Raw genomic sequence first — 27655 nt, 5'->3', positions numbered from 1 at the left:
TCATACTAGCAAACAATTGTGGCATACTGCTGGCGCGATAACATAATAACACAATCCAATGCATTCAGTTGGGATATATTGAATTTATGTATTTATTTATTTATTAGATTATTTGACGGGGTCCATGCAAAACAAAACCAGAGTTTGGTATTATTTATTGAGCTAATTTTCATCTGTGGCCCCTGGAAAATATAAAATAATATACAATACACATGCTAAAAATAAACATACTAGCAATAGTTCCAGCAAGTTCATTTTGTCTTCTTTTTAAATGAAATTAAGGTTTCATTTATTCAGACAAAATGGTAATCATGTTTCGACTGCCAGTCTTCTTCAGAGGTGTCTGCTGATCGTTTTGTCAAGAGATCAAAGTGAATTTCCTGAAAGAATTGTCTGAATAAATTAGATATTAACATATTCAAAAAGAAGACAAAATTAACTTGAAAATCCCAGCTCAATGGCCACGGTTACATGATGTTTTTTAATTCGGAATAATTTTTTCCGAATTAAATCAATCGGAATTAAAGTGTTCTGCTTCGTGTTTACATGGAAATGGTAATTCCCTAACGAGGTTTACGTGGAAAACTGATTCATTCGGCTTTAGTTAATTCCGCTTCTGGTCTGGGGGTTGGGAAGGCTCTGATTGGACGGGGGAGAACGTGACGTATCACGTCTATCAGGAAAAACACACAACAAACCTTTTATTGTCGGCTATAACACAGAAGACCACTCATGAGAACTGTTTTCTTTTTTATTTTAATTGTAGTTTTGAAGCAGCAGCTCGACAATAACACAAGGTTTCAGTTCGGACCGTGGAGCGGAAAAGAGATAGGAACTAATCACTGGTAAAAAGCCCAGGAAAACTCTGGAAAACAATCACCAGGAATAAATATTATTTCCCTGGTAAAAATAGTAGCTCTAACAACAGGTAAAATGATAAACTAGTGGTATTACAGCCTGTGAATGCAGTATGGGGACGCATTTACTCCATCTCAGAGTCCGAGTTCCAGCCGTCCTGTGAAGCCTGTTCTGTTTACCGAGGTGTGAAAGTCTGCATGTTTATCCCTCCATTCATCCACTCTTTTCATTATATCCATGTCTTTTAAGGCTCTTATTAAATCGTCTAGGCTGGAGTCCGGGCCGCCACCATCTTGGATTATGTCGTCACCCACGCGTCATCACTGCGTCATCACCGCGTCATCGTGCAAGCCCAAATCTATCCAAATTAACTTAAAGTGGAATTAGGCAAGTGAAGTGTTATTGACGGAATTATCTAATTCGGAATTAAAAACGGAATAAACCAGCCACCTAATTTGGAATTAACTTTAATTCAGAATTAAATTAGCATTAGGAATTATGTGTTTACAATGTCAGCTTAAAGAGGAATTCACTTTTATTCCACTTTAAGAATGAATTAAAGCTCCCATGTAAACGTGGCCATTGTCCCTAGGATGGATACATTAATGTCTATTTGATGACAGTAAAACTGACTTTTACGATTTTTGAAGGTGGGAAAGCCAAGCAGGAGCAAGCACAACATCCTCCCCAGTGGCAGCTTACAGTTCCTGTCCCTCAGCAAGGAAGACCATGGAGAGTGGGAGTGTGTAGCCACTAATGTGGTCACAAGCATCACTGCCAGCACGCGTATCCTCGTCATCGGTACGGCCTGCACACCACTTTTTTGTCATATTTATTTATGCATGCAAAAAAAAAGTGACTTTCATTCCTCAAAACTTGTCTTCCTCTGTGTCCAACTTTTCCACTGGCATTATCAGAATTTAATTTGATCTTATCATAAATAGCTTTCTGCAGTTCATTTAAAGCCTGCAGAAACACCAGTGCTGCAGCCTTTTGTCTGAGGCGTCTTTGCACCAAGGACATTTTAGATTAACTGAAGTGTTGTCAAAGCCAAACCAGGTTGTAATAAACGTAAAGCAGGCTTTCTGTCTTATGCACGTTTACAACTTTTTTCGGTGTGCTTTTGTTCCATTTATAAATCTCAGCGTTTGCTGTAATCACAGCAATCAGTTTAATAACTACTTGCATTGTCTTTTCTTTTCATCCACCCTTTCTCCAAATTGCAACAATCCTTGATTAAACATACATTAGGTAGTTTGCAAATGTATGTGATAATAGTACCTTAGTTACTGTAATTAAAGTCAATTACATTTAGAGCCTTAAGCAGCCTGTGCAGGTTTCTTAGGTTTGGTTAAACTGTTTGAACAATTATTGGAGAAAAAGGATAGGAGCTGAACAAAAGGAATTACACGACACATTTACAGTAAAATGTGTAAAGGCTTATTAGAGCCTGATATGTAACTTAAAATGTAACCAAATTGTATATATATATATATATATATATATATATATATATATATATATATATAAAATAATGTTACAACTGGTTAATAATGTAAAAATATGCTAATCCCAAAACTTAAAATCGTTTTTTAGTTTATTACATTACAAAATATTTTTCCCCTGATAATGTAATAATTTGATTACATTACAGAGTGAGTCAATGATTTATGGATTAAAAGACTTAGTAGAGAGTAGTATGCACAGATGTGTATGCGTAAATATGTGTAAGTGTGTGTACGTGTGTATATATTTATACAAATATATTATTAAAGCCTTTTGGAGAATCTTGACATTTTTGCTAACTTGTTTTTAACCTATATACTGTATATATATATACTGTATATATATATATAAGAGATGCAAAATGTTTTCACGTTTTGGGATCAGTATCTTAATACGTTATTGACCAGTTGTAACATTTTGGGTTTTATCAAAAAAAAAAATTACATTTTGGGCTCAGCACTTTTGTACATTATTACCAGTCATTACATTATTTTGAATTTTTAAATTTTTTACAACATTTTGGGTCTTGTTAAATTTCGGTTCATGAGTTTTAAAAGTGGTGACAAAACTTATCAAATTTGTGAATCAAAGAGAATGAAGGCTTGTCTTATCTGTTTTGGCACCTTTGTGAAAGGTTTCTATGCCATATTTGTAAGAATTAAAGTGTAAACACAGCACAGCACACGTCATACAACTATACCCGTATGCATTTCAAAAAGAAAAGAATCCTTTGTGAAACAGCTAAAGCTCCCCATCTTCCTGTTTTATTGTAAGCAGGTGAGTGTGAGGCTTTGTTAGGGCATTGTCCACCAGGCAGTGAACAAACGGGTCCTCCTACAGCTGACGGTATTCATCTGGCCTCTATGTAAGCCACGCTCAGCTGGCAGGAGTCACAGATAGACCACAGGCAGGTCTCTTCATTACCCCCAGTGACAAGCAGCTGGAGCCCAGCCACGCTGGCAGCACAGCTGTTAGTGTTAGGTGGTGGGATGACCAGAGCTGCTCCTGAACCCGACCTCTTACTGCCTGCAGCCTCAGCCTAACATCACGGCATCCAATGAGGGCAGGGATACCGTGAATGTGTAGCACAAGTATATTAAAGCTGCTGGAGATGATCATTATTTATCAGATAAACATGGATCAATCAATGCAAGATCATTTGCTGGGAAATTTAAACTTGTAGACATTATCGGAAAGGTTTTAGCGCTTTGCATTGTGGGATGTGGAGTCCCAGACGGATGCATTGAAGAGTTTTCACTTCATTCTTAAAAATATTTAGTTTGTCCCAAAAACTCTCGACGCATTTGAGTTTTTTCATGGACTGAAAGTTGCAATGATTTTAGTGTAAAAACATTTAGAAAATTATTGAATATCAGGGTTTTAACGATACAACTTTTTCATTTCCGATATGATACCGATATTGATCCGATATCAGCATGAATCATACAAACTTTTGTTCCTTTTTTTTTCTTTAATAAAAAAATAATAATGACTTTCTTTGTCGTGTTGAAAGTTAGAAAAGGTTTGATCAAGTGATGCTACAATTTTAGCTCTGATGCAGGATTTTTGTTGTTTCTTTGTGTTGTTCATTCATATATATCTTTATTTTAATGCAAGAATTGTAACTAATATTGTGTTGCATTACGTCCAACCAACGCACCATCAACTAATCTGGTTCATGTTCATAAAAACGCCTCAAAGAAATCCTAAAGCTGCTTGAGACAAAGATTTTGCATCAGATGAAGACATAGTGTAGGCCTCATTTGTCAATAAATCCAAGATCATTTGCTTTTGATCCCCACTGTAAACAATCCTTTATTGACATTGTTTTTCACACATTGCATTGTGGGATGTTGAGTCCAGTAGACTGATGCATAGAAGTGTTTTTACTTTATTGTTACCGTGATTTCTTGTGTTAATGTCGAAAACTCTGCCAAAGTAACTTTCCATCACGTCTGGTTGTAAACAATGACAATGTTTTTTTTTAGGGTTTACACAGAAAGATCCACTCACTGGGAATGCTGGGAACAAACTAGGACAAAAATGGTGTCAATAGAATCAATGTCCTCCTTGTCTGGTAAAGTGTAAAGTAAAAACACTTCAATGCATCCGTCTGCAGGACTCCACATCCCACAATGCAATGCACAATCTTTTTCCGAGATTGTCAATCAACTGACTGTTTACAGTGAAGATGAAACTAACTTTCCAGCTGCAATTTGAACCTTTTACATCCTTTTTTTGAGCAAATATTACGAGGCCTATACATACATACAAAATGTTGTCACCAGCAACTTTAAATAAAATCAAACAAATAATGATGTTTTTTTATTTCTATTTCATCTAAAAATTCTGTGGTTTGGAATTCTCCGTTGATTACAACTAAAATAACAAGTAGTTAATAGTTAATGTACTATGACAAAATAAATAAAATAAAAAAGATGCAGTTTAATTGTGTGATATTTTGAACTAGGTAATATTTCAAGTACCGGTAATTTTAAAAAGAGCTTAGAAATGTGTACAGTATGTCTTTTGTGTATATATACTTTAGCTTTGTCAAATATAAATCTAGTTACACTAAAATGTCACTAATTCTGTGTTCTCTGTATTTATTATACAATATAATAAACAGGATCAAAAACTCTTTAGCGTCGCCAGAAATTCTTGATGTCGAAATGGGGCCATGGTCCAAAAAAAGGTTGGATCCACTGCATTAGGCACTGTAGATACGTTAGAAGTTAGTAAAGCAAAGCGTAAACTTTAAGAAGCTTATTTTTTTGTTTCTTAACTTTCTCCTCCCAGGCACCAGCCCACACGCTCCTGGTAATATCCATGTTCTGGCCTCTACAACCTCTGCTAATGTGTCCTGGGAACCAGGTTACGACGGCGGCTTCGAGCAGACGTTCTCTGTGTGGTACGGTCCAGTGTGAGTGCACTTCCTTTAACGTCAAATCAATCAATGGCTTCTGGGTCAACGTGTAGTTTTTATGTGCATTGCTGAAATTCATTCAGAAGCTCAACGCAAAACTGTTTTGACAGCATGTTTCTTCAGTTATTTTGTACCAGTGTGTGTGTGTGTGTGTGTGTGTGTGTGTGTGTGTGTGTGTGTGTGTGCATATTTCATGTTGTGCAACAGCGATGTAATAGAAGCTGTGGTGATGTAACGGTACCCAGTAACAGCCTTATTCAGCTGCCTGTGGTCAGAATAGGGATTTTTTTTTTTGGCTTGTCGTTGCATGTCTTTTCTCGATTGCATTACATGGATTTAGATTCACTGTAACCCCGAGTCAAAGCACTGCAATTACATTGCGTCAAGCAGTAATTATACAGCAAGTGGTGCAGACTGGGTAAATGTAACCACAAACATGATTGAAATGATTTTTTTCACATTAAGTGTCTGCTGTGGCTTGTTATAAAACGGAATTGTTTGGGAAGTCTTTGTGTTGAAAAAGTTTAAAAGCTTTTGTAACTGCAACATATCGGAGACAATTCTCTCCAGTGAGTGGGTGCACTACTGCTGTGGGGAAAGTTTTTGAAAGTTTGAATAAAAACTGTGAAAAGTGTAAAAGTGGAGCTTTTTTTTTAGTCTTTGCAAGAAAAACTAAACAATGTTTCCCTGGTTGCAGAACGTGACCACAGAATTTGATGACTATTATTTCCTAACCTTGCCAGCAAGATGGATTCCTGGTGTTCACAAACACCAGAATCCATCTTGTGCTGGTACCGCCTTTGCCTTTCGAAACCAAACCAAACCTATTCGAAGCAATCATGAGGCAGTGTTGTGGTTTAGGGCGAGTGTGACGAAGGCAGAAGTGGAGAGGAACTAGCTGGGCTACCGCTATTAGCATAGCTCCGAATCAAAATAGAAAGATGTTGACACGGGGGGATGGTTAACGTGCCCTTAACTCGCATACTCGTGTTGCAAAAGCGGCAAAAGTCACTCAACAACATAACGCCCGCAGCATTACAATCCCAAAAGAAAGTTTTCATCAGCGGAACCATGTTGTCGTTGTAGCAGCGTTTCTGCGGCGCATGCCGATGACGACATAATTTGTTACCGTGTGATTGGCTAAAACAAATCATGGTGGACAGGCGCTTCGCCCAATCAGCTTCAAGCATTCTGTTTATGTCCCTCCCTGGTTCCGAAAGGATTCACCAGACACAGACCCAGATCAATGTGGAGAACTTGAATACACATCATTCTGGCTTTTACCAGGTTAACTATTTCCAATTAGATGCTGAAATCATAATATTTTAGTTTCAATTTCGACCTACTTTTCCAACAACAGTGGTTTGTGCAGGTCCGTCAGCTCATTCAAAGCCTGCTGGTCACTTGTGTGTTGTTTTTTGTGGTGTTATGGTTAAACTTGTATCAAAATAAACTGGTAAACTGGTGACCGACTATCATGAGTTGCTGGTGCAAGGCAAACAATGGATGTTGGAAAATTCACGATTAGAGACTTTTACAAAAAAAAAAATGATTACACTACTTTTGTGAAGTCAGTAAAAAAAAAAAAAAAAAAAAACATTTTCCATCTTTTAATACCTGACCAACACACACGGAAGTTGATCACAAGAAACCAGGGGCACAAGTACATAACACCAACTCTGGTTCCTTTAATCAGTTCTCCAAATTGTATTGTATCATTCTGGACTTAATAATAATAATAATAATAATAATAATAATTTAAAACCGCCTTTAATGCCACCTAACAACACGGTTCGCTCTGTGTGCGGCAGGCTATCATAGATGGTTTCCTTTTTTTTTGCAAATGTGAACGTAACTTAAAACTGTGTTGCTAATTTTTCCAGCCGAGGGTTTTTGCAGCTAAATGTTAAAAAATAAAAATATGTTTTTTGTTTTTTTTCATTCACTTTATATAACAATAGAGAACAGGGACATGCTTTGTTGTACACAAGCACACGATCCCTGATACAAGACCATGACTGGCCTTTACAAAGTGTAGTTTGTTGTTCCATGTATCATAACTGACCAGTTTGAATATGGCTCTCCAGTTTTCAGGTCCTGCTGAATCCTCTCATTCCATAATGCATGTATGTTATTGTGTCTGTAGGTCAAAGAGAACTGACTTTGGTCCTCACGACTGGCACTCCATGCCAGTTTCTGGTGCTCAGATATGGTTGCTGGTGCCCGGCCTGGAGCCTGGGACAGAATACCAGTTCAGTGTTTTGGCTCAAAACAAACTGGGCACTGGTCCATTCAGTGAAGTTGTGACAGTCACCACTGCAGGTGGGTACTGCTGATGGAAGGTTGTCCTTTCTGTGTGTGTGTGTGTGTGTGTTATTAAAACGCACAAAGGCTTGTGTTGGGTATGAAGGTGTGACTTAATCGGCTGCAAGAACAAAATGTCTAAAATCACTCCCTCTTTCACTTTTCAGTTTCAGACATGATTATTCACTGGTTTTAAAAACCCATCCAACGTGTTTTTATGCTTTTCATCTTTTTTTTTCATTCTTCAGGCTGCATTTAATCTGTCCTAACATGTCAAGGAAATGTTTGGATGAAGTTCAGCTGGTAGACAGGATATAGGATTGTTGTTCATTGTCAAATGAATTCTACGCTCTTAATATTTTCCAAGTACCGTATTTTTTGGACTATAAGGCTCACTATCAATGAATGGGTCTGACTGGGTCTATTTTCATACATAAGGCGCACTGGACTATAAGGCGCACCAGTTTGTTATTATTATTATTATTATTATTATTATGAAGACGCATTAAGCAAAATAAAATAGTCAGATAAGTCAAACTTTATTCAACCCATTAACAATAACTCTCAACATTGTTCAGGTTTAACACATAAAATACAGAACAATACACTCACTTTTTCAGTTCAGTATGTTTGTAGTTAATTTCATATATAAGGCGCACCTGATTATAAGGCGCACTGTTGATTTTTGAAAAAATTAAAGGATTTTAAGTGCGCCTTATAGTCCGAAAAATACGGTAGTTCTTCCTATTTTTCTGTCCATAAAATAGTATTTAATTTTCAAAACCGCAATGAACATTTTGAATTAAATTTAGTTACCGTCTTCTTAGCTTTCATATATGAAAATGGGAATAAACATAATTAAACAATTGTTTTAGAGAAATACATGTTACATTTTAAAGCAAAAGCCCACCAGAGCAAACCAAGTGCTGGTTTTAAAATAGCTTGATGATGTCTAAACATACAAATTAAACCATTTAATAGTAAAATAATGACAAGGAACATAAATAGATTTTACCAGAGATAACTGGTGGGCCATAGGTGTACCAGAAATACCAGTTAGAAATAATAAACACAATAAAAATGCAGTTTGCCAAAGAAAAAGATCACATTTGAGATATTTCTTTATTCTAGTGGTTGGAGCATGAGAAAAACATCATTTTAACTTTACCATCAGGTTTAAACTTGTAATAATATTGCATTGGTTTGACAGTCAAACAGACCAATCTCAGTAGGTATTAAATAACTTTTGTGTAGTGTGCCTTGCAGGGGCAGTTTTTCTTTCTGAATCTCTTCTAAGCCACAGCAGCCTAAGATCATGGCATGCACACTAAGGAGGTGTGCCAATGAAATACCAGGGTATCATTAAACTTTCACTTCTGCTGCTGGATAATGAACTAACTTGTTTGCCAACAGACGAATGCTTTTGAAAAGCTGCAAGTCTTCTATTTCTGCAGTTTGCTGCAGTCATTGTTCAGTTGAAGGATTCCAGTCTCTAGCAGCTCAAAGGTGTGGGTATATTTGTATGTCATAGGAAGGAAAGGAAAAAAAGAGTCAATGATTATTGTAAAATGATTAGTGCAGAGACAAGCAGCTTGAAATAGGTGAGTGCCTACCTGTCATTAACCAATTATCAAAGCAAAGATTTTATTATGTTAAGGTTTAATTTATCCAGTTTAAACTTTTTTTCAGGAAATTTGATCATCTCCTGACATGTTTCGACTGCCAACTCTCAGTCTTCCTCAGAGGCATCTAGTGATTGCTTTGATGTATCCCTACAAATTTTTTTTAATAAGGAAAGCATCAAAGCATCTAATTATTGCTTTAATGTGAATCAATGCTTTGAATTTCCTGAACAAAAGTTGCCTGAATAAATGAAACCTTAACACATTATTTAAGGAGAGAAAATGAACCTGTGGGAATTATTACAAAGATTTTAGCCCAAAAAACAAGTTAATGTTGACAAATCAGGACTTTTCTGGAGACATGTAATTTAAGTTTTGATGTTGAAAGATTTAAGTAGCATTAGCAGGTCCTTTGTTTGATATATCCAGACCTGGGATCTGGATGTGTGCATTTTCTCTGGGTACTGCATGATAATGAATGAATGAATGTTCCTTGAACTGTAAAAACCACTTATTATGATTAATTATTTTGTTTTTTCTTCAATGTAAAGCCTCATTCTTTTGTACTATGAACAAACAAGATTCACCTTCGATTCAGGCCTGCAAAGTTTTGACCTCATTCACACGCTAAGGGTGTGTCGTCACAGAATGGACGTCAATGGAATACGTAGCTACTCATCAGAAGCTTAGCATTGGGTCTTCATTAATACAGATACCACTTTCATTCTTTGGCATTTATGGTATTTCTGTGTTACTTACTTTGATCCAAACTAAGGCCAATAAAGTTGAGAACAGTGTGGTGACATAGTATACAGAAATATACAGGCCTACAAGGGATTAGTGGGGATGGTTCATTAGCCCATTTGACGTATTCCATTTGCTTCAGATTGTTAAAGTCTTTGACTTTGATTTGATGACCATTTTTCATCATGATGATTAAACTTTTGATTATTGCTGATTATTGATCTTCCATTTAGAATCAGTCAGCTGCTGAATTATTTAACTTCTCTTTAGAGCAGGGGTGTCAAACTCATTTTAGTTCAGGGGCCAAATATGGATCAGTTTAATCTCAAGTGGGACACAGATTTTACACGGAAAGACCAGCAATTTCAGCATAATGTACCTAAGTTATAGAAAGTACAAGGTGTCTATAATTCCGGACCCGGACCTCAGACCAACCTGACTATAGTTCCGGCACTTCCTGTGCGCATGCGCGGTTCCGTCACTGCCGGACCTTTTCTACAGAAGCGTAATGTGCCTGTGTTACCACTGTGTAAGAATGCCCGAGTGGTCTAAGGCGCTAGACTCAAGGATTTTTCCTTGCGCTGATGTGGGTTTGAATCCCACTTCTGTCTCTTTTTTTTATTTTTTATCTTAACTTAATTAATATGGCAAATTCTGACATTTTCTTTTTTTTTTTTTTTCATTTTAATATATTTAACACGTCCACCTTTTATAATACATATATATATATATATATATATATATATATAAAAACAAAACATTTTAGGGTATTTTCTGGGTTAGGGTTAAAATAAAACTGACGGAACTATAGCTAGAAGGACACGGGTCCGGCAGTGACGGAACTACCGGCATTTGGCGTACTGCGGATGCATGCACACAGGAAGTGCCGGAACTATAGTCAGGTTTGTCTGAGGTCCAGGTCCGAACCAATAGCAACAGCCGAGAAAGTATGTAAGGAACCTACAATATTCAAGCAATAAGTTACAGATCTTTCTTTAAATTTCCTTGATTTTGTGCCAATTTTTTAAATTTAACCAGGGTAAATTTTGTGGAATACTTTGAAGGAAATGACAAGATTCAGAAAAAATACAGAGTTTTTTCAACAATTTAAGATGAAAAATAACTGCCGTCATATATTGTGGAATGTCATTGAATTTGTGTCATTGGAGGGGCTAAGGTACCAACAAATGAATTATTTGGTAATTTACACAATGATTCACATTTTCACTGTCAGTTTTTTCCTTCACCTGCGGGCTGGATCGGATGCTCTAAAGGGCCGGATTTGAGTTTGAGTTTGACACGTGCTTTAGAGGAACCACCTCACATCACTTTCAATATTGTATAATGTAATTGAAATATTCAAATTAGGAGGACGAAATAATCTATTTTTGGAAATTTAGGAATTGATTCATAATAATAAAATTGTAATTAGTCGATCATTGTTTTTTTTTTGTTGTTTGTTTTCTTTTATCACCCCTAGTTTACACGCCTCACTATTAAAGTCTGTCATATTTTATTTGCAATTGCAGCTTTAATTAATAAAATATAATAAAATTCTGTAATAGTAAAAAACTAGAGCACTCGGAGAGCGCAGACCTCCGCCAAGTCCAGCACGAGTACCGGGAGGGACATACACACAATGCACTTCCCTACCACTACTACATTACCCATAAGCCACCCCACTTAAAGGAGCATGCCCTCCCAGGCTCACAGAAAAGTGAATATGTTCCCTTTTCAACCACAGTAGAAATGGTCTTTTCTACACATGGACACACACTCACACACTTGCCCACGGCCAACAGAGTCAATCATTTGCACAGCAAAATTTCATCATGAACTTATTCTCAAAACACATTGACAGTGATAACAAGCAGTTATTTTGCTGTGTGTGGGTCCACAGGCTCCCCTCTGGGTACCCCAGAACCACTGGTGCTTCTTACTCCACCACGGTGCCTCACAGCCAATCGCACACAGCACGGTGTCCTCCTCACATGGCTTCCTCCTGCCAACCACAGCTCACCAGTCGACCGCTACGTCATGGAGTTCCGCCTCGGGGAACGCTGGGAGGTTCTGGATGACTTGATTCCTTCCACAGAGACGGAGCTCATAGCCAGAGACCTGGTTCAGGTGGGCAACACACGACACGTGTCATATAGACATTATCGCATCAGATTCAGGTGGTTTTGTTGTTTACAAAAATACGTTAACTCACTGGTTGCCAACTGTTTTTGGATTGGGACCACATTTTGATATCACACATTTCTGGCGACCCTGTAGACTTTTTCTCTCCTTCTAGAATGAGTTTTTGATCATGTTTGTGATACTGTGTTTCAAATACAGAGCAGACAGGACTCTAAGATATTTTTATACTGCATTTTATTCATACATTTATATTTGAGAAAATTAAAGTATAAAACAGTTGTTTAAAATTGTGTGTTGTGTTTTAATTAGAACAATAATTGTGTTTAAAACTATAAAAATATACTGATTATTATTTTTGTTTATTAGATACTAGACATTTCATGGGACCCCATTTATATGTCAGGTGACCTCAAGGTTGAAAAACACTGCGTTAACTGGAGACATTGGACTTTCTATACAGTAAAGTTAGGCAACCATATGCATGCAAATAGCATATAGAGTTTTTTTTATCAAGTTGCTTTATACACATATATATATATAATTACCTAAAATTACTTTAGTCCTACTTGTTAGTTTGTTTACCCAGTTAATGTAAGAATATGCATTCATTATCATTGTTGCTAAGGTGATTATTTATTACTGCTGTTATTGTTGTGTTTGACACCACTGTTGTGATAATTGTTTTTCTCCTTCTTCTCATGCCATCCTTTAAATATCATCAATGTTATTGCTGTAATTGTCACTGTTTGTCCAACATTGTGTAATAAAAACATGTTCTAAATATCCTCATTCTATGTTTTATGTTTTTTTCTTTTGTTTGCTTTATTTTTACATTTTGATTGTTATGGTACCTAAACTCAATGGATTGGGGGAGATTTGTTTTATTGGCAAAAAAAATCACCAGTATTTCTTCTTTTTTCGTCTAAAAGATTTTGTGCCCCATGAATAGGAATCGTGGTATGAGTTTCGAGTAATGGCAGTCATGGACGACCTAATCAGCGAGAGCAGTAATGTGGTGGGAGTGTCGAGCACGGGTAAGTGTCTTTGGCGTGAAATATTTCGGGCCTTTTTGGAGCTGAAGCAAAGGCTTTCCTTCGTGGTTTTATTTTACCTCTCGGTCTGCTCCAGCAGATCCCTTCCCTCCTGCAGAGCTGCCAGACGAGAGTCTGGCTCGGCCTGTGGTGGCAGGCGTCGTGGCAACCATATGTTTCCTGGCTGCAGCGGTTCTCTTCAGCACTCTCGCAGCTTGCTTCGTCAATAAGCAGCATCGTCGAAAACTCAAGCGTAAACCAGGTTGGTAGCGGGCTTTATTAAAATCATATGTTGAAAAAACCAAGGTATTTTATTAAAATCAGTCATAACTGTGTTGACTGTCACCCAATGCTGCGTTCACACCGAATGCGTCTTCTGCGGCACTGGTCGCGCCTGCCGCACAAAACGTTCCACAGGATCAAAAAATGTCCCGATTCGCTTCATAAGCACGTTTGAAGTGAAGCCCCGCCCACCAGCGACACATCCAACTCGGTGAGGTTCACTGCCTGCTGAAGCGAGGAGCCGCGCTCCTTTTTCTCCTCTCACAAACATAAACCACCAGTGAAAAAAGCCGATGTGATTAGTGGCTAATGCTATCCTAGCTTTCAAAGATGAAAACTACAGACAGAACTTTTACCTGCTACTACCACCTCCTCACTGATTCTCCTCCACCCAAATCCTTCCTAGTACGGTCTCGGTTCTAAAGGCCGTGCCATACAAGGCAAGGCAAGGCAAATTTATTTATATAGCGCATTTCATACTCAAGGCAACTCAATGTGCTTTACATGATAAAACATTCAATTGTTTAAAATCAGCACCAGGTGGTCACACACAGCTTCTACTCTATGGTTGAATGGGTGAACAGACCAGTGTGCGTGTTGACGGCCTGACGTCATTGTCAACAAAAACTCTGATTGGCTTTCGTCATGCGAAACAGTCGCAGGAGTTCAATTATTTCAACTCTTGCGAATGTGCGAATATGACGAAAAGGCGGGAGCGCACGGCGCACATCGGACCGCACCACCGCACAGGAAAGATTTAGCATCTGGGACGCGTCTATCCATTGACTTTGTATGTAATCTGGTTGCACAAACATTTTGTGACACATCCGGTGTGAACGCAGCATAAGATGCCATTTCAAAGACGCTCTGAGCAACAAATCATTAATATTGCAAAACTAGTTAAATTTGGCGTGCTAATTTTTTATGGTTTTCCCACTTAAAGATTAATGTTCAGGTTTCCTGATTTATCCAAATGTTGGTGGCTTTCATGTCAATGAGTTAAACTTTAATTCTAGCAAGTTAATTCTGTCTTCTTTTTTAAATATGTCACGGTTTATTTTTATTTATTTTTTCCCCGAAATGTACTTTTATTTACTAACTGTTACTTTATTTACTTTTTTTAATTTACTTTGATCTCCTGACATGTTTCAACTGCCAACTGTCAGTCTTCCTCAGAGGCATCTACTGATCGCTTTCATGTGTTACTTTCAAAGTAGTTTTCCTGGAAAAAAAGTGAATAAATTCAACCTTAATATACGAGCTAAACTTTGTCCGTCACTGGGCATCGTCCAATGGCTGCTCACCTCTTAAAGAATCTAAATGTTGCAAACACACAAATATTAACAAGTAGAGTAAAGAACAAATTGCCTTGACATTTTTTTTTTTTTCAAATATCAAAGTAATGAACCAAAACAATAGATTGTAACTATACTACTAATAATATTTCACCAAGGATCATTTTTGTGATTCAGTTTCTCTCTTTTTACACTTTTTTACAGAGACACAAAATGTCTCTGAACGTGTAAAAATGATCTAAAAATGTAATTTAATACCTCTAAAGCTATGTCAGCCAGTAACCTCCCCCAGAAGTTTACTTTTTTTGATTTGCATCTTAGATTTAGAGTTATTTTATTGTAAAAATAAAATAAAATAAAACAAAAACATAGCGTGGCTGAGTTGTTTCCATCTTTTATCCAATTCTCCAGAATAACATCCAATTGATTTCTACATTTTTCAAAAGGTCATAGTAGAGGGTTGTTTGAACTTAAAACTACAAATCAAATACTCAGAAAACAGTACTTGTATTGTTTAACTGCAGTTAAAACGCAACGTCTGAATACTGTTAATGTGGCAAAAAAAAAAAAAAAAAACTCTGACTTTAACTAAGACTTCCCAACATCCTCTTTGAATAGACAGGTTATAAATAGCTATAAAATCTGCTCTAAAAGGCTTTGATGACTTGCTGCTCTTTAGCTTTTACACCGATCAATGGTCTGGTCTTTTGCATCTTGTCACAACAATCACTGCCTGACAGTAGGGCAGCTTGTACCGGAAAGTTGGCTTTGATATTTATTATTATTATTTTTATTCAGATTTTTATTTCTAATATAAAACTAACATTGACTCCATCTTCCTGACTCTGATTGATTAAACCACAAACACACCACCAGACCCACCATCCCTTATGTACAATACAATGTATCCCTGTCTGTATTAGAGGTTTCTGTCACAAACAGTTAAAGAAATGACACTTTTACATCTCTTTTTAACTAGTAACTCCAGTTCACCTTTCATCTGTGTTTTGGGGATGTAGTGAAAAACAGAACTAATTGTACTACTAATTAAAAGCTTTAGAAATTAAGTTTTATAAATTTCAAAAAATGATCAATTACTTGAACGGGGAAGCTTTTCTCGTGTTTATTCCTATGCAGCCTCTAGTTTTCTTATTACTTTTGCCAAAGTGGTAATATTTTCACCAGCGTTTATTAATTTGTTTGTTTACAGGATTACGTCAAAAGTACTTTACAAATTTTGACCAAAGTTTAACCAAAGATAGACTGTACACCAGTGTTTCCCCAACTTTATTGCCCCGTGTACCCCTTAACCTTTATTTCTTATCACAAGTACCTTTTAGCTCATGTTATACATTATTTATTAGTGTCTGCAGGCTCGTCTAAACTCTTTCCTGTGTCTCGTACAACATTAACCTTGAATTTAGGCCTTTTTATTCAATTATGTCTGATGATTTGCTTGTTTTGAGATTTGAACTTCACCTTTTGTTGTATTTCAAAGAGTTGTGCCACAAATTATTATTGATGGATGAGTAAAAAGTCTGTGTGCATGTAAAAAAAAATAATTATAAAGTTAAAAAATACACTGACAAATGTTTCTGTGTACCTCATGAGAGGTGTTCAAATACCCCTAGGGGTACACGTACCCCAGTTTGGAAACCACCGCCTTAGACCATGGAAGATTCCATTAAACTTTGGAGGTGATCCGGATGAATATAGTGATACCGGATCACATTGAACGATAAATACCCTATCTCTCATCATTAGCAAAACATTTAAAAAAATAATTTTTCTGTTACATTTTTACTAAATTTGGCTGTTATGTGTTCTTGCTTCCTCAATTACACACTGTTTTTCATCCAGAACAGACCTGGATTGCGCATTTCATCACATTTTCTTGACAAAATGATGGTGCTTGTTTGGACCTACTGTATGTTGATTAATTGACATTGATTGTCTTTAAAAGATCACTGAAAATATCTGGCAAAAGATATTTTTTCACTTGGCATACGTTTGCGCTATCTGAATGCTCTTGTTCCGACTGTATTTTACGAGTAAAAAGTGAAATAAAAGAAAGACTCGCCTTGTGAGAACCAATAATCTCTTCTCTACTTGTTCTCGACAGCAGTGTTTCTCAAATGGGGGTATGGAATGGCACTACAGGGGGTACTTTAGAGTCCGTCTTGGTCCCACTCCAGGCGTGAGATGACCAGAAAGGATAAAAACAATAGAAATAAATCTATTCAGGAACCACTAAATCAGTGTTTTCAAACCTTGGGGTCGGGACCCAATGTAAGGTTGCCTGGAGTTTAAATGGGGTTGCCTGAAATTTCTAAGAAATTAAAATAGATTTTTGCCTTTTTTTTTTTTCCATTAAAACAACACACAATCTTAAAAAACTGTATTCACTTTGTGAAATATAAATGTATAGTTAAACAAAAAATAATAATTCTAGGAAAAAATGTCTTTGGGGTCTTGATATCAAAATAAGATGAGATGAGATATCCTTTATTCGTCCCACAATGGGAAATTTGCATTTCAGTTACATCCCCAAAATGGGGTCACGATCCAAAAAAGGTTGGGAACCACTGCACTAAATACTGTTTCTCTCCACTTATTTACAAAAGGAGTTTCTTTAAAATGTGTGTGATCACTGGTTCGTTCTATCATTATGATCCATAATGGTTTTTAAATAGTTTCTAAGCAAAATGTTGTAGTTGGACAAAAGGGGTCCTTGGATTCAGAAATAAGAGAAAGGGGGTACTTGAGCCAAAAACCGATTGAGAACCACTGCTCTACAGTAAGAAAATGACCACACTTCCTTGTTTGTTCTCTCAGATCCACCCCTATCAGTGACACACTTCAGGAAAAGCATTGAGTCACCGTAAGTAAAGTCCCAACAAACTTTAAGCCCATACAATCTGCCAAGGCGTCTGCCATTGTCCGACTTCTTCTAGACCATTCTCAAATATGATCTATTATATGTATCTTATCTAAGGCATGCATTTCCAACTGTACACAAAAGTTGTAATCTTTCGATGCTCTCTATACACATTTTTGTTTTCATTGATGAAGTAGTGCATCTAATAAGAAGTCCTATCTGAATGATAAATGTTGAGCCTATATGTGGAGGGTGTGGAAGAACACTTGCCTGTGGCAACCTCTTGCAGATAATGGGCAAATTAAGCAAAATTCAAAGCAGCAAAGTCAGCATTTGAAGCACAAAACACAGAGTGTCCAGGCTGCAATATGTGTATTGATTTTTGATCCATCTGTATTCCTTAACCACAAACACTGTCTGCTTTCTGCATGAGTCTCAATGTTCGATAGGCTGTTTTTTTAGTCAGCTACATGGATGTGTGTCAGTAAATCTTTCGTACATGCATTTCAAAAACAATCAGTAATTTATGTCTACACTCTACAGTAATGTTTGTGTTTGCTTGTTTATCGCTAGCATTAAGTCACTTCTGTCTAATGTAGAATACACTGTTGACAGGTTAGTGAGTTCACACAAAGCTCCATATGCTCATAGCACAGTTAGCCATGAACCAGGCCCCTGTTATTTGTCTCCCACCGTATAGGCCATCTCTCACCCCCTTGCCAGGGGTAGAGCCCTGTTGGGACGAGCCTGCCAGGAGCAGTTTCATGCCCCCGCCGGCCAGCCCCCTGTGAGTGCCTGCATGCACCAACCTCCAGAGTGTGCTGCACTGCACTGGCTTGGCTGCATGTTTAATGCGTTGCATAGAGAACAGCTAAGCATATGCAGTCCTAGCAGAGCCCAAACCTGGCCAATATGCATGCGTATAGACCTTAGAGCACAGCTACAGGGATCGGACTGTACATGCAGCTCTGCATGTACAGTACAGTACTAGCATTGGCAGCCATGATACTGTATCTGATGTCTACTCGGCGTCTTAGTACAATATGGACTGTGCTGCTCCTGGTGTGGGTAGATGAGGCCTGGTTAGATGCCATCTGTGTTCCTCACTTCATATTTGGTGCTGCATATGTGACATTTGGTTATGACATCTGCTTGTGACGATGCAGATTCAAAGATCTGTGATAACAGTACCTGGAATGCATTTTTGTCTCTTCTTCCGTCTTTGCCTCATCTTCATTGGCTGTTATGACCCCTATCTATGTATTATTCCATTGTAGTTCATTAAGGCTACCATAATTGAATGCTTGAGCTTTATTTGTAGTTATATACATAAGGCTGACATTACCCTGTCTTTATCTGTTAGTAGCATGAATAAGAAGTCACGAAGGCTGTCATTATTTGTTGTTATCTAAATTATGACACCTTTGGAGCTATGATGGCATTTTTTGGGTTGATTGAGGGATCTAGTGGGGTTAGCTAGGCTTAGGGTTAGGTAGGGATAGACATGTTTAAAGGCATGGGCTATATGGACCCCTTCTCCCTCCCTATAACATAGATTCAAGATAGTAAAATACAAATAAAAGAGAAAATTAAAACCAAAAATGAACGGAACAAAGTATAAAAAGATAAATCAGGTCCAGGGACCTCATTTATAAAAGTGTGCGTAGGTAAGCACACTTCAGCTGGCGTACTCTGAAAACCAGGAAGTGCGTAAGAACATTTTTTTTTTACGACTTATAAATGAGTGCACACGTACGTCCCACGCCTGTTTCTGTTTTAAATCACAATCAATGTGGAAAGTTGACGCATGTGAGAAAACACCTTGCTCCGCCCATACGGTGCCTATAAAAGGCCCTGAATGAATATTCATCCATACGAATTTCCGAGGGGTAAAATGAGCAAACGAGTTAATACAACAAATTTCACTCAATGAGGTGGAGGTATTAATTGTTGAGGTAGACACGTGCAGGAGAGCGTAATGTGGTGACACAGTGAACATAACGAATGAAAGAAAGGCAGTGCCAGATAAGCCACTGTGCATCTTTACCCATTAGAGTGTGTTCCTTTTTGTAACAGCTACAGGTGTTGCAACCAAATCATCAGCAGTTTTGCGCAATGATCATGTGATTTTGATTACTATTATTAATGTAAAACTGTATTTATAGGTGCGCGTACGTCACTCCCTCCCTGCGGATGTCAGTATAGTTTTTTCCTCCTCAGTTTTTGCAAATGCATCCTTCAAATAATATGTGTTGTGAATTGTTCAATGTGTTCGATTATTTCGCACAAATTCTATTAATTTCACAGAGCTGTCTTTAATTTCATATTTCTCCTGTCGGCGTCGGAGTTTCTCGTTTCTCATGATTTTGTGCGTACGGCAGGGTCAGAGCTGCTATGGAGGTGCGAACATTATCTCGTCAGGTTTTTTTTTAAATCCCAAACTTTGCTTATGTGTGGCTTTCGCTTTCTTTTGTACGTACGCTGCGTTTATAAATTAGGCCCCCGGACTCAAGAAAAGAGGAGAGGGTCTGCAGCTTCCTCTGAGATAAAAAAAAACAGATTATAAGAAAAATTCATGAAAATAAATAATTGAAATATAAATGTAAAAGATAAAGTTCTAATACCAGGATGTGCAGGAGGGGTTTGGGGAAGAGGTTAGAGGGTTAAGTAGGGTTAGGGTTAGGGTAACAAACAACACTTAATGAGAGCCTTCATGACACCTTATTCATACTCATGACAGGTGTCATGTCATAATATTGACAACGTAAAGTCAGCCTTATGTATAAAACTTCAAGTAAAGTGTTACCAAGCTTTCTATAGTGCTTTTTTTTCTTTAGTTTCCCACAATCATGCTCATTTATTCACAGCATCAAAGAGTTTTATTGGTGATAAAATCTATTCACTGATATGTTGAGTGTTATTTGTTGTGTCTTTAAAAAACAGTTTTGTTTCTGCATTATTTCATCAGCTTATCATCTGGGAAGATAAGTCCGGAGAGCTCCCCTCCTTCTCGGCCTCGTTCTCTCTCCTCAGAGGGGTCCCAAGGCCTGGGCCTGTACGTCAGGAAGCTGCCTAGTCCTCACAGAGAAAAAGACAAAGAGCTTTCCTTCTACAAGAAAACCAAGCGTGCCATAGCCAGCAAGAAATATAGCGTGTCCAAACATGAGGCTGAGGTAACCACGCCAATTGAGCTAATAAGTCGCGGCCCCGATGGCCGCTTCGTCATGGAGACCAGCCCGCCTCACCGCCGCATCCAGGGCTTTCCTTTCGCAGAGGAGTCCGACATGTACCCTGAGTTCCGGCAGTCTGATGAGGAGAATGATTTTGATCCTGGGCCCTTGCCGCCCATCATGCCGACACTGCGACCCCAGCTCTCTCCAACGTCCTCCAGCCTGGAATCAACGCAGCCCCCCACCTACAGCCCCCGCCTACACAGGCCTTTGGAAGGTATGAGCTTTGCAGAGGGCAGTGCACTTCACGCCTCAGGCCAGGCCCCAACCTCCCGCTACAGGGGCTTTCCCCAGGGCCCATTTTATGGGTATCTAGGCAGCCGTGCTGAATCAGGGATTCCACCGCCATTCTACATGCCTGACATCAGCCCACGTAGCTCCGCTCTATCCTCACCTCCAGGCACCGCTGAGGGTCCCTTTGGCTACCCCTCCATTCCTGAGGAGAGCGGAGAGTTGGAGCATCATCAGTACACTGCCTCTGGTCATTCTCTCTCACACACACACAGCCCTCCTCGCTCACCCGACAGCTGGCAACGTCATGAGTTACCCTTCCTGGGCCTAGAGGGCCCACGCTTCATATACCCACATCACCATTCCCTAACTCATCCCCAGGATCTCCCTGACCCACCCCCTTACCCTCCTCACTCTCTCCCCCAGAGTCGCTTCCATCTTCCTCACCTAAAAGATCTAACTAGCCCTGGTCTTCTGCAGCTGGAGGTCCCTGTGGCTCCTCCAGGCAGAGACCATCCCCCAGGGCCCCCGGTTAGGCGTTTAGCTATGCAACAGGCCCAAAGTCTCGGCCAGCTCAGACACACAACCCACGGTGTGGGTGTACCAGTGTTGCCTTACCCTGACCCGGCGACCCGTGCAGGGAGCCCAAGCACAGCACCCAGTAGTAGCCCTCAGTCCTGGCTAAGCCCGAGGGTGGGGCGCCGGGCCGACCCCAGCCTTCCCCCGCTAGTACTGCAGCCCTCCCGTCTTTCTCCTCTGTCTCAAAGCCCTCTCAGCACGCAGCCGGGCTCTCCCGATATCCTTGTTAGACCCCCTCCTCGCCCCGGCATCCTCCGCACCTCTCGGTCTCTGGAGATGCCGGAGCTCACCCTGCAGCCATCGGCCACTGCTAGTTTCTCTCGAAGGTCCTCCCTGTCTGCATCTCCCACTCAGAGCCAGGGCACCAGGCAGCCCAGCCCCACTTACCATGCCCACATGTCCTACGCCTCCACTGCAGCTAGTTACCCCTCTCAGTCCCCCTCTCCCCCTCTGGAGGGCAGGGATGTTTTCGGGCAGAGGCCATCCCAGAGAAGGACAGAGGAGGAGATGCTACCCTCAGAACCCTCCCAGCTCCAGATATCAGCCTCAGGGTAGGTGATACATTCCAGTATAGTTTAGTCACACATTTACGTATGGGGAGTCTTGTCTCCAAATTTAAGATCAAATTTACTTTTAACGTTTTTCAAAGGAAACTGTATGTGAATATACAGGAAGTAAATGCCACAACTTTCAACACACAAAGCCTTTGTCATAGAATTTCAAAGGTAAATTTGTTTTGTAGTTACACTCTTGTATGCCGTTTAATATTAGTATGAATATCCAATTAACAAACAATTAGTGAAGAACTTTCATCTAAAACCTTAAAAGAGAAGATCTAATGAGGTAATAATAATGACTAAATTGTCCCACTTTGAGAAAGATTAAATATTAGTGGTTTGCACCAGAGATAATAGAAGATAAGATGTTTTGGCAGCAGACTGATATTTGGTAATTAAGAAGGAATTTATTAAAAAGTACAATAAAAAGATGAGGAATAAATTAGTAGCTTTCTGTTAAACAAATGTTCTGCTTATTAGAAGCATGAATCCCAAACATTCTTTCGGACTTAAAAACTATTGATAAAAACAAGAATCTGAAAAATGTTTAGTCTTAAATACATGATTTAGTCAAATTCAATTGACGAAAGTCTTATTCATGATCCTTGTATGGTTTGTAAATTATTTAATAAGAGTTAGGGTAACTGAGGATATGTTAAAAACATACCGTATTTTACATGGCATAAAGCACACCGCTGTATTGGCCGCTTTCCAATAAACGTACAACATTCCTGGAAAAATTGGCCGCTCCGTCACATAAGCCACATTTTATTGGTTAAAATGACTCAGCTAGTTAACAGAGATTCATGTGTATTTTCATGAGTTTCAACTGATGAGTTTCCATCTACAAATTAACTCACCTCCATTTACAGCCTTTTCTGTTCAGTTTTTACTGTATCCGCCCATCAGCTCTCATTACCCTGTGCTTCTAACAGCTTCTGATCACTCCCCCTGAATAAAAACTCAGGGGCGGATTCACTTAAGGTTTAGTGGTATTAAAATGTGTGCAAAAGTCACTCCACGCGCTAATAAGGAGTACAAGGCCCAAGGAATCAGGAGTGGGCCGCCACTGCGCTTCTCAATGCGGCATCAATCTCTTTAGCACGTTTCCCCCTAATGAATATGCATAGTAGGCGGATCTCCCAGGTGGAGCAAAAATATGGGAGGAGGAAATGCAAATAAATTCATGCAGGGGGAGCAATGTGATTCATGAAATCTGGAACAGTTGCGGTGATAGTTTTAATACCAGAAAATAGTACGACTGAAAAGCAGGTGCAAACATACACACAGAGATCATTGCTGCAATAAATGTGGACAGAAAACACAGCAGAGATGAAAAAAGGCTCCAGTTGTGTGTGTGTGTGTGTGTGTGGACGTGCGTCCATCCCTCCTCCGCAGGACACTGTCTCACACATACGCACGCGATCAGCTGCGCGCATTCACCCATCCATCACTCACAGTCACGTCCACGCACATTTCTCCACTGCGGGATGAATAAAGAATATCTCTCTGCTGTAATTCAGCCATTGTTGTATTCGTTTCCTCTAATAACACCTCCAATTCTGCTGCTTCACATTTTTATTTTCACTTCCGCGCACTCATGTTCACCCTCGATGTTCAACACAACACGTATAAAACGCTAATTTAAATATGGGTGGTCTGCACCAGTTCTGAACTTGCACTATTCATTGCTGCAATCTTGAATCGTGAATTCCGTCCAGCAGGTGAGAGGAAACTGCGTCACTAAAGGATTTAGGGAAGCAACTGAATTACCATCCTTTATTTCAGATCTTAGTGAATCCGCCCCTCAACGTGTTGATTTGGAAAATGAATGCCATTTATTATTCCCTTCAATTACAAACTGGCTGAGATATCTTACATTTTAAACCTTATTGCATCTTTATTTTACCCCATTCATGCCATAAATACATACCAGCCTGCTTCCATTCCCAGTACAGAAACTTCAATTTACTGCCGGTATTTGCTTTTTATTTAAGCAAACACCTTATTTTAGGCATAACAAATAAAAACAATTAGATAACAGATGTATGACTTCTGCAGTCACTCGCTCCCATGTAATTTACACCCACTCGGACACGGGCTCGTGTATCTGTCCCGTCTTCTGTGCCTGAGTGCATTCACTATTCCCACAACTTCCAAAGCTTGTTTTTCAATGTTCTGTTCATGGAGATGTAGGGCCTACAGTAGGGGTGTGCATCGCCATGAATCTGATGATACAATACGATTCACGATTTGCATGTCACGATGCGATATATCGCAAAAATAAACAATGCGATGTTTATCACAATATTTATAATTGCATTTTTTTTTTTTACTTTTGCTTCTTCAACAGAATCTGATTCTGTTAAAGGGTAAGTACACCCCTGCCTTCTGCTGAGCTACCACAAGGAGGGAATTTAAAAAAAACCTTGATTATGGGCGTTACTGCTGTAGCAGTAAGACACGCCCAGCTACTTTCAGTAACCGCCCCCTCCTCACCGTACACACAGAATCAAAACCCATCACAACTGCTAGCTAACGAGCTAAAAAATGAGGGAGTCCGACAGTGCAGACACTTTTGCCACAGAGAGGTCATTTGAGGTGTCAATCCAACCTACGTGCTACGGTTTGCAAGGAGGCGGGTGTCAGGTTCTATCGGAGAGGTGGGGCCAACAATTAAAGCGATGACGCAGGGGTTTCAAGAGCTTACCGTTAAACCAATAGCAACATTCAGTTGTAATAGCCGGCGTTCAACCCTTAGTGGACAGTATACCGGACATTTTACAGCTAAATACGCTAAATTAAAATACTTTTACTAAAATGTGAAGAGCGGGACTAGGATCAATCAACAGCAGTACTTCATACCCAAATACACGTATATACAGCAGAAAAAAGTTGGTTTGGGGTGTACTTACTATTTTAAGTTCTTAAATTCCTTAAAAAAAGTGACCACATACAGTATATTTATCAAAGTGCACAGTATGTTTTCTAAAGGAGTGAGGTAGTTTAACAAGGTCTGATGTGGTTCACTGACACCTAGTGACTGGGCGTTTACATGCTATACATATGTTAGTGCAATTAAATATTTTTCTGTTAAAAAACTTGGTTTAAAAAATAGATTTTTGGATTGATAAACGCACTGTGAAATATTGCAGTATATCACCAAAACAATTTTTTTCTTACACCATTAGCCTCCAGTGGTTGTGCCAGTTTAGTCATTCCACTAGAGGTGATGATCAGTACTACACAGTTCTGTCTTCCCACAGCCAATTTCCCCAGACAAAAGAAAGGTCCACACATGGAGCGCTTTGCTATTCTGTCTGCATCCTCAAATTCAAATGAAAAAAAGCGGCCTATACAGCGGAAAATACGGTACAGTAAGAAAAATACATAAAGTTAAATATGAAGAAAAGACAGAACTCAGGTACTCATTAATTAGAACTGTTTCAATTGTGACCTTAAGTAAATACTGCATACATTCTGTGCCCCCACACACCACCCACCTCACAACAGATGCTACGACCAAGTGGTTTCTGAAGCTACAAATCACAGACTATCTCTTACACTTTCACTGGCCTGTGAGGAAAAGTGGCTTTTATGGCTGCTGCTTTTTTAGAGGGCGAGAGGGTCTTACCTGATTTGTTTTTGATTGATCTCAGCTATCTGGGCAGCGTTGTTGTGACCCGGTCCCCTACGCCACAATAGGTAAGGGTCGGACCCATGTCTGAGAGGGGAGGGGTCAGCAGGGGGAGGGCTCTAATCACTCTTGTCTTTAAAGGGGAATTGCTTTGCGTTGTGCCTCTGGTGGATTCAAGGGATGTACAGATAATGGTAATAATGGTTTTAGGACACATTGGTCTTTACACTGTAAGCCTGCAGTGGCACAGACTACAGCTCTAAAGGCTTGTAAGAAGGGGCTTTGGACTGTGCTTTTAAGAAGCTTTTGATTTTTCTTCTTGTTTTGTCTCCCTGCACCAAAAATGCGAGAAAGAGAAAAAAAAAGCCTTGAATCAAAAAGAGGACGCACATTGATCGTAAACTGGAGTATTCCCCTTTAAAGTTTTTTTTCCATGTGCAAAATGCCATGCATGCAATCTCTAAACTTCTCTCTTACAACCAAACAAATAACAATTTCTCAAACTAAATTCTTTGTCGCATTTCTTTTGTCCTAAGTGCTTTCCTTTTTTCCGTCATGTGACTGTTTTTTAACGGCCATTACCTTCTTCTGTCATGTGACTTGTTCTTTAACGGCCATTTCCTCTTCCTGCCATCTCCTCCCGTCAGCATGGTGAAGCCTCTGTACGCCAGTGTTCATGTTTATCAGAGTGTGCTGTAAAGTGTTCATGTTTATGGAAAATGTACACGACATTAACACACCGTGGTCTCTGGTTACAGAAATGTTCTCTGTCTGTCCAAGACTTTTTGAATGTCTCCCCCTTTTCTGCTAATGGCTCTTAATCTTTTTCTCCACAGTGACAAATGATGGACAGGCTCTCAGTAATGCTTTTGTGTTCCTCAGCCTTTTCAATCATGCATGCAGCGACTTGACCCATAGAGAGCATTAAGTCAGGTTTTAAAGCTGTTTGCTGTCTGTTGAAAGACACACATTGAGCCTTTTGAACCTAAATCCCAGTTTGATAGGTATTCAATAATAAAATGTTAACAAACCAGATTAGTTGTTAGTTTTGGCAATAGATTATAAAAGCCAAGAAGCTTAAACAAGATTTAGATATTTTCACAGTATAATCATTGATTTTTTAATTTGATTTTTTTAATTCAACTAAACATGTATTACTCAAGAAATGACAATTATAATTATTTCCTATTTGTGCACAAAACAAAGGAAAAGAGACGTTTCAAAGTGGTCCAAAGTCCTACTGGGGTGGAGAACCTTTTTTTTGTCTCGAACTTCCTAAGGTTGAAGTTAAACAACACTAAGTTTCAAAACTAACATTTCTGTTGACAGAAGCTAAAATCCAAGTCTCTCTTGGGTCAACACTAAACTAAACCATTTGACCATAGCTGCATTTTTAATTCCATTTTTGATTTAGTTTTGATTTCAGATGTTGACTAAATTTGAATTTAGTTATTTTTGGTCACGCTTCAGTTGACCAAATTCATACTGATCTGTATCAATTTAAGACTATCAGGATTTTATAAGGGACGTGTTGTTTTATGTAGTTTAAGAGATATTTCAGACACTCCTCTGATTACGCTGCTTTCTTAGCATTTTGTATAATGTGTCAATCACACTTGATACTTGACCTAGCCACGCCCACCGCCATTTTAAGAGGGGTAAACTTTTGCTTGACAACCGCTATTTACCGCGGACAACACGGTTTTACTCAATGTCTTACGAATATTTCAGCAGATTAGAGCCAAAGGCCGAGCACCGATATGAAGAAAAGTTACATCTGGTTGGTTTATACGACTTTTTCGTTTATTTTCTCCGGAACGTCTTCTTACATCC

At 39.0% G+C, this 27655-nt stretch overlaps 1 protein-coding gene across 5 annotated transcripts in view; it reads left to right on the top strand.

Annotated features, from left to right (window-relative positions):
• The window catches only part of igsf9ba (immunoglobulin superfamily, member 9Ba), a 91614-nt gene that overhangs the window by 56383 nt on the left and 7576 nt on the right, over positions 1–27655 (top strand). The window contains exons 11-20 of one of the 5 annotated variants that reach the window (XM_028464396.1): positions 1509–1659; positions 5164–5287; positions 7437–7612; positions 11861–12087; positions 13052–13136; positions 13231–13395; positions 17546–17591; positions 18289–18375; positions 20557–22179; positions 25845–25890. In XM_028464396.1, coding sequence (XP_028320197.1) covers positions 1509–1659; positions 5164–5287; positions 7437–7612; positions 11861–12087; positions 13052–13136; positions 13231–13395; positions 17546–17591; positions 18289–18375; positions 20557–22179; positions 25845–25890 — 2730 coding nt within the window. The remainder of the gene's footprint in view (positions 1–1508; positions 1660–5163; positions 5288–7436; positions 7613–11860; positions 12088–13051; positions 13137–13230; positions 13396–17545; positions 17592–18288; positions 18376–20556; positions 22180–25844; positions 25891–27655) is intronic. The other 4 variants (XM_028464393.1, XM_028464392.1, XM_028464395.1 and 1 more) reach the window with 4 other exon arrangements.

This window comes from Gouania willdenowi, chromosome 13 (genome assembly GCF_900634775.1).
Source record: "Gouania willdenowi chromosome 13, fGouWil2.1, whole genome shotgun sequence".
Classification (NCBI taxonomy): domain Eukaryota; kingdom Metazoa; phylum Chordata; class Actinopteri; order Blenniiformes; family Gobiesocidae; genus Gouania; species Gouania willdenowi.
The sequence above is the reverse complement of the archived record's forward strand: the minus strand, read 5'-3'. Positions and strand labels throughout refer to the sequence as shown.